This window comes from Micropterus salmoides, unplaced genomic scaffold, assembly GCF_014851395.1.
Source record: "Micropterus salmoides isolate LMB-PRFRI ecotype aquatic unplaced genomic scaffold, ASM1485139v1 Ms_hic_scaffold_3476, whole genome shotgun sequence".
Lineage (NCBI taxonomy): Eukaryota > Metazoa > Chordata > Actinopteri > Centrarchiformes > Centrarchidae > Micropterus > Micropterus salmoides.
The window spans coordinates 2,457-17,976 of record NW_024042791.1 but is presented as its reverse complement, the minus strand read 5'-3'; the positions used below and the strand labels follow the sequence as shown (position 1 = coordinate 17,976).

General features: G+C 41.2%; 1 protein-coding gene across 1 annotated transcript; it reads left to right on the top strand.

Annotated features, from left to right (window-relative positions):
• The first annotated feature begins 2,773 nt into the window (after positions 1 to 2,773).
• LOC119884464 (putative uncharacterized protein DDB_G0290521) lies at positions 2,774 to 14,664 on the top strand. The gene is made up of 13 exons (XM_038694870.1): positions 2,774 to 3,992; positions 7,215 to 7,371; positions 7,556 to 8,032; positions 8,253 to 8,354; positions 8,878 to 8,979; positions 9,503 to 9,604; positions 10,128 to 10,229; positions 10,752 to 10,853; positions 11,713 to 11,979; positions 12,557 to 12,687; positions 12,882 to 12,923; positions 13,011 to 13,118; positions 14,366 to 14,664. Exons 3-10 carry the CDS (start codon positions 7,892 to 7,894, stop codon positions 12,605 to 12,607), a joined length of 969 nt encoding a protein of 322 aa, XP_038550798.1. The 5' UTR covers positions 2,774 to 3,992; positions 7,215 to 7,371; positions 7,556 to 7,891; the 3' UTR covers positions 12,608 to 12,687; positions 12,882 to 12,923; positions 13,011 to 13,118; positions 14,366 to 14,664.
• The last annotated feature ends 856 nt before the right edge of the window (positions 14,665 to 15,520 follow it).

The window sequence follows — 15,520 nt, the reverse complement described above, 5'->3', positions numbered from 1 at the left end:
TAAGTAATTAAAGCGTATGTGTGTTAGAAAAATTAAAATATCACTCTCTCCCTTGCTATTCGCCACTAGCAGCTGCTATCAGACAAAATACAAATATTAAAGGAATTCAAACAGAAAATGTGGTGGTGATGGTGCAATGGATAAGACGCATGCCTTTGGTGTGAGAGACCCAGGTTCAATTTCCCACTGTGACCCATCCACCAATTTGTCCCTGAGCAAGACACTTAACCCCTAGTTGCTCCAGAGGCGTGCAACCTCTGACATGACAATTGTAAGTCGCTTTGGATAAAAGCGTCAGCAAAATGAATAAATGTAATGTAGACCACCAAGATAAGCCTTTATACAGATGATGCATTACTTTTCCTGCATTCCTTCTCTTTCTGAGACAATCACACTTAATAAATTCTCATCCATCCCCACACACAAACAAATTTAGGTTGTCCACAGTTGTCAACAGGTACTTGCATTATTCATTATGCATGTGAATAAGTTATTTATTTAAATGAATTGTTAATATTTCCCTCTTAGGGCTGTGCTGTGTTTTATTTATTTTGCTTTACTGTTTCTCCTTTTCATTCTCCCTCAGTTGTTTTCTTATGTCTGCTTATGTATGTTGTTTGGCTGGTGTAGCTGACTTTAACATCAGTGTAAACCCATTTCCTTGACAACACCGGAAGTCGTTCATGCGCAACTTTTACGACGATAAAGTAGTTTCGTAATGCAATTATAATATGTCTTGTCTATTGTAATTCTGAGTAATAGTGTGATTAAAGCTGTTGTTGCTCTTGTTAAATTCAAGAAGACCAAGATTTTTATTGCTAGTCACGACTGTGAAAGTTTGAGAGTAGCGCAGAGGAGAGAGAATGGGGGGTGAGAACAGCGAACTTTTAAGCTCCTGTTTGTTATTCTACAGCTGGTCTACCAGGCGAACACAGTAATAATTATTGAGTTATCTTATTAAGCACTGTTAAATGTTGTTTACAAGTAAATGTGAAACACATTTTATTGGTGTGCATAAGAAATAAGAGACAGAGTATATGAATGTTGTTTTTTTAGGCGCTTTGTGTTTGAAACTGTTTATCTTCTAGTCTTCAGTGTTCCATGATACAAAGAAGAATAAATTCTCTCTTTTCTTTCCTCAAAGCCCCCCTCACTGTTCTCTTGCAGGTGTCTTCACTTTCTCCAATTGGTGTTTTCCTCTGTCCTGTTGTCCCCACCCCTATCCCCGTTCTCCTGCAGGTGCTGTCCTTTGCTGTGTCTGTTTATGTGATGTTTGTGCCCCCCATCCCTATTATATCCCCCCTGTCCGGCTCAGTGACAGATTAACATACAATTAAATAAATAATGAATACAAAGGAGTGTTAAAGACTTGTTGGTTAAAGCAAAATCTGTCTGGCACAACATGGTACCCAGCTCCTCCCTCTCTATACAAGGTTACTGGGTGGGGTAAGTAGAAAAAAAAGATGAGAAGAGAGTCGAAAGAGAACAAACAGAGTTTGTGCTGCTGTTTTTATCAATGAGGTGTTCAAGTTTCTTGGGGTTCCTGGGAAATTGAGTTCAGTGACTCACTTGACACTTAACTCTGACTCCGGGGATGGCAAAGACATGGTGGGTTCAGGGGTTCGGGGACAGGACAAGAATCAAGCGGTAGAGGAGCGAGGGGGAGGTCAGGCATCAGAGAGGCAGAATATCTTCATATCTAACTCTGTGAATTACTTTTTTCCCCCACCAAACCAGAGCTGGTGATTGTTGGACAGTTGAAAGACTAAACAAGATGAATTTAGTGAGTTTTAAAGCAGACCTATTATACTGCATTTCCAGCCGTGTATTGTAGTTCTGTGACTCCTCTATGGTAGTTTTGCATGACTCAAAGTAAAAAAAAAAAAAATTTTCTATCTTGTACTGGCACTTCATGTAGGGCATCATTTCAGCCTCTGTCTGAAATAAGTAGTAGATGCTCCTATCTCTTTGAGACCCCCCCCATCTTGCTGGAATTCTTGCCCCCGATACTTTCCTTTTCAGTTCAGTTCCTGAACTGAGTTTGTTGTTTTTCTGCAACTAACTGACCAATAAAAACTTCTTCACGTAAGACTCTTCCCATTGACTAATGGTTTAGTCGACTATTAGGGAGCAGCCCTACTCATCCTACACCATAGAGAAAGAAAATTTTACTAAACTGCTAGATGTGCACTGAAGTGTACTGCCTCGGAAACAGTGTGTGTGTGTGTGTGTGTGTGTGTGTGTGTGTGTGTGTGTGTGTGTACTAACATTTGCGTCGGTGTGGGTTCCCATCGGTGGGAGCACATCCACCTAAGGAGTTCCAAAATCGGAGTGGGGCCCAAAATGGTGGGCCCCACTCCGATTTCAATTAAAATGAGCTCAGCAGCTTCCCCTGATGCTACCATTGCTTTTTTTTTCATTTCTAAAAAGTGGCCCGTAAGGTAGCAAAAAGTGGGTATGTGTGTGAAGGTGTGTATCGTCCAGCCTTTTTGTACCGGAAGTCAGGATATACACTTCCCGCGAAATCGAATACACACCGCGGGAATCTGAAACCTTTGGCCAATGAAATTACTGCACTGTACAATCAGCCGCGAATGTAAGGAAAACTGCGGAAATTGCACAAGAAGAAGAAGTAGATGAAGAAGAAGACTTCAAGGATAGAAGATTGAAGAAAGAAGAAGACGGAGTGGTTGGACATCTGAATATTTTTACAAATACCGACTTCTTCATGCAACAGGTAAGCTAGGCATGGTTTTATGGTGAGTTTATTTTGGCGTTATATCGTGATGTTTGCTACCTCGTTTAGCTGCCATGTAGCTAACGTTAGCGACATAATATTACTATTAGCAGTTGGCTTAACCTAATAACGTCACCACGGACATGACAGCGGGGCAGAGACAGGGTGCAGTGAAGTCCTGTCGTTAAAGGTGGAATCGGTTGTGAATTGTGAGCAAGACAGGGCAGGACTCGCTGATGGAGGTTAGCCAGAAGCTAACGCAGGACTGAAGCTACGGTGCCGTGTTGGAGTCACTCAATAATAATCAATATCAAAGATGTTTTAAAAACAGAAGTTATGGCCGAACACCACATGATGTTTTGACACTTTAAATAACAAAAAAATAACAAATAAGTAAAGGTTTTTGAAAAGTTGTACATACATGGGAGAGGTACTACAAATATGCAGTATCCTTTTAGGCATTTAAACCCATTTTTGCCTGAAAAAATGCAGTCGAACAGAAAATTTAGGCGTCACGTCATTGACCCACATTTTTAACAAATAAAAACACATTCTTAAATTTCAGAGCATCACTGTGACTGATCAACTGATCAACAAATGTAGCAAGATGTGAAACCTTTGCTTGTTTAGACTCAATACTTCTAAGGGAAGTTTTCACCAAGCTTTTGTCCTGGTGGTACCGGCCTACCCTGGACCCCCCCATAACCATCCATGCGCTTATGTATGAGGAAGGATGTGATGCTGCATATGTCAGTCAATGGTCATGTGGCAACGCCGCCATGCTGCTGTACCAGAAGTTAAGTTTGACATCCCTAGTTTAAATTGATTACGGAGTGTCTGTGCAGCACAACATGGTTATCATCTAACAAGTTAACTTCTCGGCTTCAACAGGCTCGGTCAGCTTTCAGTGTGCTCATTTCAGAATTTGCATATTTCATTAGCCCGTGTTTGATGTTAAACAATGTGCATCTTGCAATAGCAAAGCTCAGTACACAGCTGTTGCAGCGTCTATGTGTTTGTATGAATGTCTGTTTATTTATTTATTTTACATAATAGATTTTTTTTGTGACTCGCTATTTTTCAAAAACCTTTTTGTGAGATTTGCCTTGACTAAGTACGAATTACAATTATTTTCACAGAGCCATTATGTCCACAAGGAGGAGGAGGAAAAAGCCTATAGACGATGCAAAGACATACATTCTGTCTTGCACTGACAAGGATGGGTTTATGCCGAGATTCATTGACCGTTACAAAGGTAAGTTGCAGAAGATTCCTTGACACAACTTGTGCATTTCAAAAGCAAAAAAGTATTATTGTTGATGTTAGGGATGAGTCGCGATCTTCGAATAGTCGGAACTGCGTGCGAAATTCGATCATAAAAAAGCATTTTCGAATATCGTTATATTTTCGCGCAATTCCTATGTGTTCTAAATTGACACCGCACCTACATTCACAGAACACGCAGCTGGGTATTTTCCTGTCGGGGACACAAGGTGTCGTCAGCTAACATGAATGAAACACCCTACTGCGCGATCTAGGCTACCTGTGTTTTGTGCATAGTGTAAACAAACAACAGAAGAAGAGTATTGTCGTGACCGTTTACTCTGCGACCAACCATTTTAAATTATGCCAAGCAAAGCTCGCTGGCATACCACCACTCGGGGGCTGTTTACACTTCACTTCATATGTTTTCTGTGATCGGACAAGTGTATGTGCATCTGGTTGTTGAAACCACATATGTAAATGTTACTCCTCCCAAAAATGCACAAAAATAAACGTGTGAGAGAGTGTTATTATAGGCTATACGTCATGTTATAGCTAGATATGACGACGCTACTGCAACACGGCGCAGCTGAGCATCTATTCATCAAGCCAACTTGCAAACTATCGCAAATCAAAGTGAAAGTAAGTCGCAGATGCTTAACACACAATCATCTTCATTAAAAGTAAAGAAACGAGATGATCTTACCAGCGCTGTTGCCACTCTCTCTTTGATGTTGACATTTTAGCTGACGATCAATAAAATGCAGCACATATCTTAACTCCATTAAATCAGTATATAGTGCGGGAGTTGAAAATCGGATTTATATCCGACACATTTATGTGACCAAGTGTAAATGGAGCAATGTACAGCCCCGTACAACAACGATGCGTATAGCCACCTGAGATTCAAAGCTCCCGGCAGCAGCTTCATCCTCCCCACCAGTCATGGCTAGTTCGTTGGGTAGACTTGGCTAAGTTGCATGCTAGGCATCTGGCAATATAATTTCCTCGCCTGACAAAGTTAGTAATCTTCTGCTTAAGTGTCCCAGCTGTGCTCATTAGCAATTAGCCTCTGCGTTGTGGGCGGAGCCAGCGCTGCGGTAAATTATGAAAGCTAATACCAATATCTCTCTTCTTAGCACTGCAACCCACTACAGCACACAGGTGTTGATCCGCCATTGTCTTCTCTACTCCTCATAACCTGAGCGGAGTGGGGCAGGAGCTTGTGGCCCCCCCAGAGTTATTACATCACAACTCCAGTCTGTTTTAGGCTGCCTTTTAGTGACTGCCATTGGTTCACAGCCATTTGAATGCAGAAATACTCAAAAATGCAATTTTGAGCTTAATTTTCTAAAGATATGTCCTCTAGCTTTAGAAAAATGCCACAAGAACATGTTAACAACACGAAAAACATGATTATCATCGGAGTGGGTCTTTAAAGCTCATTTGCACAATACATTATTTAACTAGTCTCTCTATTTGTTGTATATACGTTTGTTATATTGCTTTTCTGTGTCCTATATTTATTTTGTAAATCAGGAATACTTTCCGTTTTTTATATTGCTATTTAATATTTAGTTTCATGCCTTGCTGCGGCTACAATGTATTTTTCCAGTTGTGGATCAGTATAGTACCGTCTGTCTATGTCAAAAGTCTGAGTTGCATGATGTTCTTACGCTTCACTGGTGTTACCTGCACTAAATGGTACACGGCACTCTCAGTTTAAAGGAGTCATAACTTAGTATTACCTTGGATACCCACGCTCTATTATAGCCTTTCAGGCCCTTCTAAAAAAGAAAAGTGGAGAGCTCCTCTGACCCTTATTTCTGAAGGCATTATTGTCTCGCGAGATCTGATGTGATATTTTGGCTGTCATGGATGGTCATTTTAATAATGCAAAGGGGCGCGTTGATTGGTGGCAGGAAGGAGGGGGGTTGACACCGCACGTAACTTCAGCATATCATTCCAAAATGACATCATGGCGCAAGTTGTAAATGCACCCGACCTGGCTGCGACCTACGGAATTCAACCGTACATGCACGAGCCAGACTCTGAATCTGAGCTGGAAAGGGAAGATGTAGAGTCGATGGAAGGACGTCTACATCAAGATGTCTCTGAATGGTAAAAACAATCATTTTGACTGAGACATTCATTATACCTTTTATTTAATGTAGATTACATTAACGGAGATGTAGTCTACTTTTTTTTATCAGCTTACAGTTGTTATTGATATCAATCATGTGGTGTTTTCGCCTTGTTTCACGTTGTGGTTTTTTAGACATTCAAATTTGTGAACGATTCCGGTGTAAAATGATTAGCACAGACACCTAACGTTAAGCCAGTGGGAAGGGTTGTAGGAACCGCGTCATTAAAAATGAATTTAATCCACTGGTCCCTGACAGCTTGGTCCGTTCTTGGGAGAGAAAACACATTTAAGTTACATGTTGATTCTGGCAGTCAACAACAGAGCAACTCACGTGTGCACTACGTTTCTGCATCTTTCGCGACTGAATATGAGGGGGAGAGGGGCAGGGCGGGCTTCCTGCAGCATAGGTGTCCATATATGGTATTTCCTGCCCCGTCTTGACGTCAAGTCGGGGCAGAAATTAAAATCTCGTATTTGAGTGCGCATGCACGTGGGCTGGTTGACGAACCCAGGGGTAAACAAACGCTTCACTTTTAAATATCGGCTTCCCGGCCAGTGTATAATCGTTAGGCAATCATAACATACAGTAGCCGTGTTTCCACTGTCGGGCCAGAGCCGGGCCGTGCTAGTTCACCCCTAGCGTGTTTTAGTGAAGCGCTGTGGAGCTTCTGGCCAGACAGTGGAAACGCAACAGCTGGTTTTGAGCCCGGTGCTCCTGGCCCGAGGCCATTAGCCCGGCTCGGCCCAGTTTAAAGCCCTGGCTCGCACTGGCCCGACAGTGGAAACGCGGCTATTGATTCTCGTGGAAAAGTGAAAATTAGACAGCATAGACAGGACCTCAATGATGCATTGATGTGGATGGGTCTGCATCAAAAACATTTTTTGGCCACAAAGTCTGATCAAAAAAGCACTTTACCTGTAGAGTGTGTATCACAACTGGGAGAGTGCTGAGCATTGTCTGCAGGTAATACACTGACTAGACGCAAGAACATCAACCTCACTTTGAAAATACTGTAGTATCTGTTTTTGAGTCCCAGAATGAAATGTTTAATTATTATATTATTGTAGGAAGAGGAGTGTTTGCCACACAACCCATTGAACCCGGGGACTTCGTGTTGGAGTACAGGGGTAAACTCCTCACACAGGAGGAATGCAAGTCAAGAAAATACTCAGAGATTGAAAGCACATTTCTCTTTGACTTTCAGTGGCAGAATCATCACTTATGGTAAACATTGAAAGATGGATGTTTTGTATTGATTTAGCGAAATTACGAGTTAACCCTGAAACAAGGGTTTAATACTTGATGAATGAGTTAAGCAAAAATACTCTTAAATTCTTTTGAAAATAACTCTTTCAATAAAACTTTTAAAAAGATGTAAAACTATTACCATTTTTTTGATACTTTTCAGCCTGGATGCATCTGAAGAAGATTTATCTCTCGGAAGATTGGTCAATGACAACCACCAAAATCCAAATTGCGTTATGAAAAAAATCATAGTTGACAACAAACCACATTTGTGCCTTTTTTCTCTGAAGAAAATAGAAATAGGAGATGAAATTGATTACAACTATGGTGATTCAAAATGGCCTTGGCGCTGTAAGGTGAGTTGGTTAGATTAAGTATAGAGATTTCTTTTTTTAAATTTTTTTGTTGCAAAAGAAAATTTTGTATTTCTCCAAAATTAACCATGTTTCCAATATTACTCTTGACTGTCTATGGAAATGCATTTAATCTTTGATCTGTGATGTGTGTTAAAATGAGTTCTTCTTTATCTGCAATCCAGTTGAAAAAAAACCAAGCTCCAGCCGCAGCAGAAGAGAATGAGACCAGCCCTGTTCCTCAGATGCTGAATGATAGACCTAACCCAGATCAGACCTGCACACAGGTAAAAGTACATTCAAACACATTCATCTATGCTGACATGTATCCATGACCCTATCCTAACCCTATCCATGATCCACTGCAAACTCTTGGAATAGACGTGAGCAGCTTTTTAGTCCATGCTCTCAGTTAAAGTTCAGTGCTGTTTCACCATTAGATGACCTTATTAGCCTGTGAATGTCTCTTCATACAGTTCTGAGTCTCTTCTTGTCTGTCTATTTCAGGTGAAAGGCCTTCAGACTCCTGCTGCAGCAGAAGAGAATGAGACCAGCCCTGTTCCTCAGATGCTTAATGATAGACCTAACCCAGATCAGACCTGCACACAGGTAAAAGTACATTCAAACACATTCATCTATGCTGACATGTATGTGGTGGTGTTCTATTACTAAAGTGGACCAATGCTTATGTGGCTTTATATTGGCTGTTAAAGGCCAGGTAATGTCACACACACCGGCATGTTTCCAGTCATGTTCTTATGGGGTCCTTCCATCTTCCAAATACATTTGTTTCTCAAGTCCCTCCTTTACACACTCGTATGTCTGTAGTCTGACCCATGTGGGGCCCTTCCGTCCAGTTCTTACGGTAATTGTTTTTAATGCACTGTGGCAACACCTGACATGACCTCAACTGTGATTTTAACATTCGTAATTGTATACTGTGTCTGAGCTGTTAGATGTTTTAAAGCAATATTTTGATTTGATCCACTGCAAACTCTTGGAATAGACGTGAGCAGCTTTTTAGTCCATGCTCTCAGTTAAAGTTCAGTGCTGTTTCACCATTAGATGACCTTATTAGCCTGTGAATGTCTCTTCATACAGTTCTGAGTCTCTTCTTGTCTGTCTATTTCAGGTGAAAGGCCTTCAGACTCCTGCTGCAGCAGAAGAGAATGAGACCAGCCCTGTTCCTCAGATGCTTAATGATAGACCTAACCCAGATCAGACCTGCACACAGGTAAAAGTACATTCAAACACATTCATCTATGCTGACATGTATGTGGTGGTGTTCTATTACTAAAGTGGACCAATGCTTATGTGGCTTTATATTGGCTGTTAAAGGCCAGGTAATGTCACACACACCGGCATGTTTCCAGTCATGTTCTTATGGGGTCCTTCCATCTTCCAAATACATTTGTTTCTCAAGTCCCTCCTTTACACACTCGTATGTCTGTAGTCTGACCCATGTGGGGCCCTTCCGTCCAGTTCTTACGGTAATTGTTTTTAATGCACTGTGGCAACACCTGACATGACCTCAACTGTGATTTTAACATTCGTAATTGTATACTGTGTCTGAGCTGTTAGATGTTTTAAAGCAATATTTTGATTTGATCCACTGCAAACTCTTGGAATAGACGTGAGCTGCTTTTTAGTCCATGCTCTCAGTTAAAGTTCAGTGCTGTTTCACCATTAGATGACCTTATTAGCCTGTGAATGTCTCTTCATACAGTTCTGAGTCTCTTCTTGTCTGTCTATTTCAGGTGAAAGGCCTTCAGACTCCTGCTGCAGCAGAAGAGAATGAGACCAGCCCTGTTCCTCAGATGCTTAATGATAGACCTAACCCAGATCAGACCTGCACACAGGTAAAAGTACATTCAAACACATTCATCTATGCTGACATGTATGTGGTGGTGTTCTATTACTAAAGTGGACCAATGCTTATGTGGCTTTATATTGGCTGTTAAAGGCCAGGTAATGTCACACACACCGGCATGTTTCCAGTCATGTTCTTATGGGGTCCTTCCATCTTCCAAATACATTTGTTTCTCAAGTCCCTCCTTTACACACTCGTATGTCTGTAGTCTGACCCATGTGGGGCCCTTCCGTCCAGTTCTTACGGTAATTGTTTTTAATGCACTGTGGCAACACCTGACATGACCTCAACTGTGATTTTAACATTCGTAATTGTATACTGTGTCTGAGCTGTTAGATGTTTTAAAGCAATATTTTGATTTGATCCACTGCAAACTCTTGGAATAGACGTGAGCTGCTTTTTAGTCCATGCTCTCAGTTAAAGTTCAGTGCTGTTTCACCATTAGATGACCTTATTAGCCTGTGAATGTCTCTTCATACAGTTCTGAGTCTCTTCTTGTCTGTCTATTTCAGGTGAAAGGCCTTCAGACTCCTGCTGCAGCAGAAGAGAATGAGACCAGCCCTGTTCCTCAGATGCTTAATGATAGACCTAACCCAGATCAGACCTGCACACAGGTAAAAGTACATTCAAACACATTCATCTATGCTGACATGTATGTGGTGGTGTTCTATTACTAAAGTGGACCAATGCTTATGTGGCTTTATATTGGCTGTTAAAGGCCAGGTAATGTCACACACACCGGCATGTTTCCAGTCATGTTCTTATGGGGTCCTTCCATCTTCCAAATACATTTGTTTCTCAAGTCCCTCCTTTACACACTCGTATGTCTGTAGTCTGACCCATGTGGGGCCCTTCCGTCCAGTTCTTACGGTAATTGTTTTTAATGCACTGTGGCAACACCTGACATGACCTCAACTGTGATTTTAACATCGTAATTGTATACTGTGTCTGAGCTGTTAGATGTTTTAAAGCAATATTTTGATTTGATCCACTGCAAACTCTTGGAATAGACGTGAGCAGCTTTTTAGTCCATGCTCTCAGTTAAAGTTCAGTGCTGTTTCACCATTAGATGACCTTATTAGCCTGTGAATGTCTCTTCATACAGTTCTGAGTCTCTTCTTGTCTGTCTATTTCAGGTGAAAGGCCTTCAGACTCCTGCTGCAGCAGAAGAGAATGAGACCAGCCCTGTTCCTCAGATGCTTAATGATAGACCTAACCCAGATCAGACCTGCACACAGGTAAAAGTACATTCAAACACATTCATCTATGCTGACATGTATGTGGTGGTGTTCTATTACTAAAGTGGACCAATGCTTATGTGGCTTTATATTGGCTGTTAAAGGCCAGGTAATGTCACACACACCGGCATGTTTCCAGTCATGTTCTTATGGGGTCCTTCCATCTTCCAAATACATTTGTTTCTCAAGTCCCTCCTTTACACACTCGTATGTCTGTAGTCTGACCCATGTGGGGCCCTTCCGTCCAGTTCTTACGGTAATTGTTTTTAATGCACTGTGGCAACACCTGACATGACCTCAACTGTGATTTTAACATTCGTAATTGTATACTGTGTCTGAGCTGTTAGATGTTTTAAAGCAATATTTTTGATTTGAATTTTGATGTTAAATATTTTGATTTGATGCACTGAAAACCCCTGTAATGGTCAATTGGACCATGGACCAATGCTCACGGGGCTTTAAAGTAGTCAGGTGACCTTTATTGGGTTGTAAAGGCCAGGTAATGTAACACACACTGGCATCTTTCCAGTCCCATTCTTGTGGGGCACCTTTTAATGCATTATGGTAACATCTGGGGAGGAAAAAGAAGAAAATCTGCATACTGGGTTAAAGCTCACAGTTACCTTTTTTATTGACTAAAAAACAAAGGTTTCGATCCAAATGGTCTTCCTCAGGCAACTATATGATAGTATTGTAATACTATAGTATAGCTGTACTCTGATTTTAACATTTATAATTGTACACTGTCTAAAAGGGCTGATGTTCACATTTCTGGATTTAGATTTTTAGTCAGACCATGCCATGTTTCTTTGGCCAACCTTTCTAATTCCATACTTAATGAATTTTTGTTTATTTTTAGGTATTTACTGTCCAAGGATTTTCACTGGTTGATTATCCAGATAGTGATGAAACTGATGAGGATGGTATGGAAAACGAACCTCCCACCCCACACCTGGATGTTATTATAGGGCAGAATGATATTGGCCCAGATTTTTCAGATCATTTGTACGATTCAGATGAAACTGTTGTGAAAGAAACTTGTGATGAGGCTTCTCCAAGCAACCATTCCAACAATCAATCGGATGATGAACTTGTTCCACCACTGAGACGCACAAAAAGCATTCTGGTAAGCCCCAAAACACATTTTAACAATATAATTGTTTATGTGATAAATTTTTTGCCACTAGTAAGCGAATTTGAATTTTATATTTGAATGGGAATCATTTACTTTGAACCTGAATCGATTGTTTTGAACAATTGCTTTTAAAATCTGAATTTAAATGGATTCATTTGAAATTGAATCTATTGGATTGGCATAAACACCTGCAGGAGTGATGTCCAGTGATCAGCGCTCAGGTGTGTGCTTAAAAAAAAAAAAAAAAAGATACAACGTGCCCAGTGATGTAGGCTACTGGTCAGCCAGCATACCGGGACAAACCCCGGTAGGGCCGGTCTCTGTTGCCAAAATCCGGTCGAGTCCTCGTCCTCGCCTGGTGCATTAATTATCAATTAAATAGAGATCACCAACAATCAATCAGTAATCATTTATTAGAGAAGCTCAACTCTCTCTCTTTTCTGACTGATTAAATTATTGACTAATCTCATATATAACATATTGCTACCCTGTCTACTGTTCTGAACCTCAAAACCACTGAGCTCGACCAGTTGGCAGACTTCCTTGGTCATAATATCGCTGTTCACAGGAAACACTACAGGCTCCCAGAAAGCACCCTCCAATTAGCCAAAGTAAGTAAAGTCCTCCTGGCAATGGAACAAGGACGCCTAGGAGATTACAAAGGAAAGAGCCTCGATGAAATACAAGTCGATGTGAATGGTAATTAACTTTATATTCTTGAAGGCACAATATATGACATTTAGTCTTCCGCATTCAGAAAACAACTATTTACCATGTAAAACATAGGGCAGTAATGGTGACGGGATGAGAGATAATGCTACTGTTGTATACTCTTGCAGATTGCCCATAGTTTCAGCTTTCCAAACTCAATTTTTTATCAATTATCATTTTAGAGACCATTGACATGGAGGGACCTTTAGCAGAGGACATTGAAGGTATGTGTATACGATGTTCCTAAATTGATTTTTAAATGATCCGTTTTAGATATTTTGTGTATTGTATTAAGTTATTTCCCTCTCCAGATGTCAGTATGCTAAGAGATGATGGGTCAGACGATGAGGTCAGCATGTCATCCACGCAAGAATGTACCTCCACATCACAAAGTCAAAACCAGGGAGTGTCTGCAACCGGTGAGCTTGAACGCAATTCTTACCTTTCGTGCATTTCACACAGCACGTGGCAAAAATTTCAACATCAACAACTCCACCTCCCTTCTTTGTCCCACCCACCTCTTTCTCCTGCAACTCTGTCAGGAGACCTGTATGATGCAGAGGCTGCACAATCAGTCAAACACAACCCCAGTTTTAAAACTGAACACTGCGTCAGTACTGCCTGAAATTACAAGTAGCATTAACTTTGAGGTTAGCGGGAACCCACCTATTGCTTATAGGTTGCTCTAATCTCTCGGCACAGACTTCATACAGGGATAGCACAGCTACTCCAACACGTCCCTGTCACTACAGAACATCTGGAATGTGCGCGATAAGGTGATGCAGGACAATTCCCTGAGCACATTATCCAAGTCTGCTTCATGGCAGCAAACAGACTCCACGGTTGATCGCAGTGACCGCACTTGCACTGCAAAGGGTTGCCGACCCTCTCCTCACTGTCATCTCCGTCCGGAGCTGCTGCAGCTCCCTCAACCAAAAACGGGTCTCTCAACCCTCCTCCTCATCACTGGCTCAAACGCATATGCCATCGGGTTAGATGACATCTAATAAACTCATACAGCCTTGTCGTTAATTCTACTTGTAATGTCAGTAACAACAGTCGCTTTCTGTCTGATGAAATCAGTTCATCTTATATTGTCCAACATACAATCTTTTCGGCGCACAGCTACTTCAGCACTAGTGGACTGCGTGGGACGGTCTGTCGTCCATACACTATATGAGGAAATATACTGCTTGAGGGCCACTATCCTTTAGGTTTTAGATGTTTCCCTGCTGCAACACACCTGATTCATTGTGCAGAGCTTGGCAACAAGCTGTTTGATCTATTTAATTTGAATCAGGTGTGTTGAAGCAGGGAAACATTTCAGACCTGCAGAATAGTGGCCCTTGAGGACTGGAGTTGCCCATCCCTGGGCTAACATGACAACTAATATTTTCACGTCACTAGTCACTTGAAAAGAATTTAGGACTATAGGAGACGGGATGAAATAAACTGTCTCTCTTTAAGAGACACAAATCCCATATACTGACTTCTTATTAAGTGCCTTGAGACGACATCTGTTGTGAATCAGCGCTATATAAATAAACTGAATAGAAAATTGAATTGAATATACTAAATTATTTTATAAAATAACACAACCACTGCACTGACGGCTATTACATATTTCATGTAGTGTATACTACAATAAAGTTATTTGTTTGTCCAGATGTCAGTATGCCAAGAGAAGAGGGGTCAGAAGATGAGGTCAGCATGTCATCCCTGCAAGAATGTCCAAAACCGGAGTGTGTCTGCAAAAAAGAGAGGTAAGCTTTGGGGCTTGCACTCTCTTTTGGGCCAGAGCTGCTCATTTATTTTTAAGGGCTTTTACTTTGCTTCCTTGACTCAACACTTGAAATATGTCTGTCCCTCCTTACTGTCCGGTGCCACAAGCCTGACAGTGACTTGAAAGAAGCTGTTGCAGGAACAGACCTTGTGAGCCTGCATTGTCGCAGGTTGTAGGGTTGGGGAAAGACTGGCATTATCACCTTTATATCAATAAGAAGTCTGTTGTATTTAAAAAAAAAAATCTTTAACACTTTATGGACTTACTCAGGAAAAATGCTTGCATTTCCTCCAACAACGGAGGTGTACAGTGACCAGTTGAAACACTCGAACAACCTATAATCACCTTAAATACCTCCTAACTGCTAGTGTTCCTTCATCCAAGTCTCATTAAGCCTCCACATGCAGCTGACTTTATTAAATGACCTTTTAAAAGTGCCTTATAAATAGAATATATTATCATTATTATTGTTTTTTATTATTATTTTGTGAAATGCAAAAAAGAATAAAATTGCTTTAAGTGAGAGAGTGTGTGTTTATACTCGAGTGTAGGGTAAAAGCATCCTGTTGCAGTTTCTTTTCCAGAATTATAATGTAATGCCGTCAGCAACACACAAAGAAAAAAGAATGCAATCAAAACCGTTAACTATAAATAAAGTTAAAAAGCAAAACTAAACGGAATGCATCTGAGCAGGCACTCCTCCGTTGCTTTCTGCCTTTCTTTCACCCGTTGCAGCTCTTCCTTCAGCCAGTTGTCGGTCGTTCTCATGGTGGTTTTGGCAAAAGAGGGAGCACGGGGCTTGGAGAAGCTGGCAGCACAGGGGGGCTGGGGTTTTTCCACCGCTTCATGCACTCTTTCAGCAACGAGACCAAAACATCCGGAGACTTGTGATCACTCTGGCCAATTACAAGAGAGTACATCCACGTAGCTGCGTTTGCGTAGCTGGGCAGCACGTCAGGTCCGAAGAGGTGCCCATCAAGCTGCATAATTAAGGATTAATTTGCAGTGTTTTTGTTTTTACCAAACCAGTGTATAAAA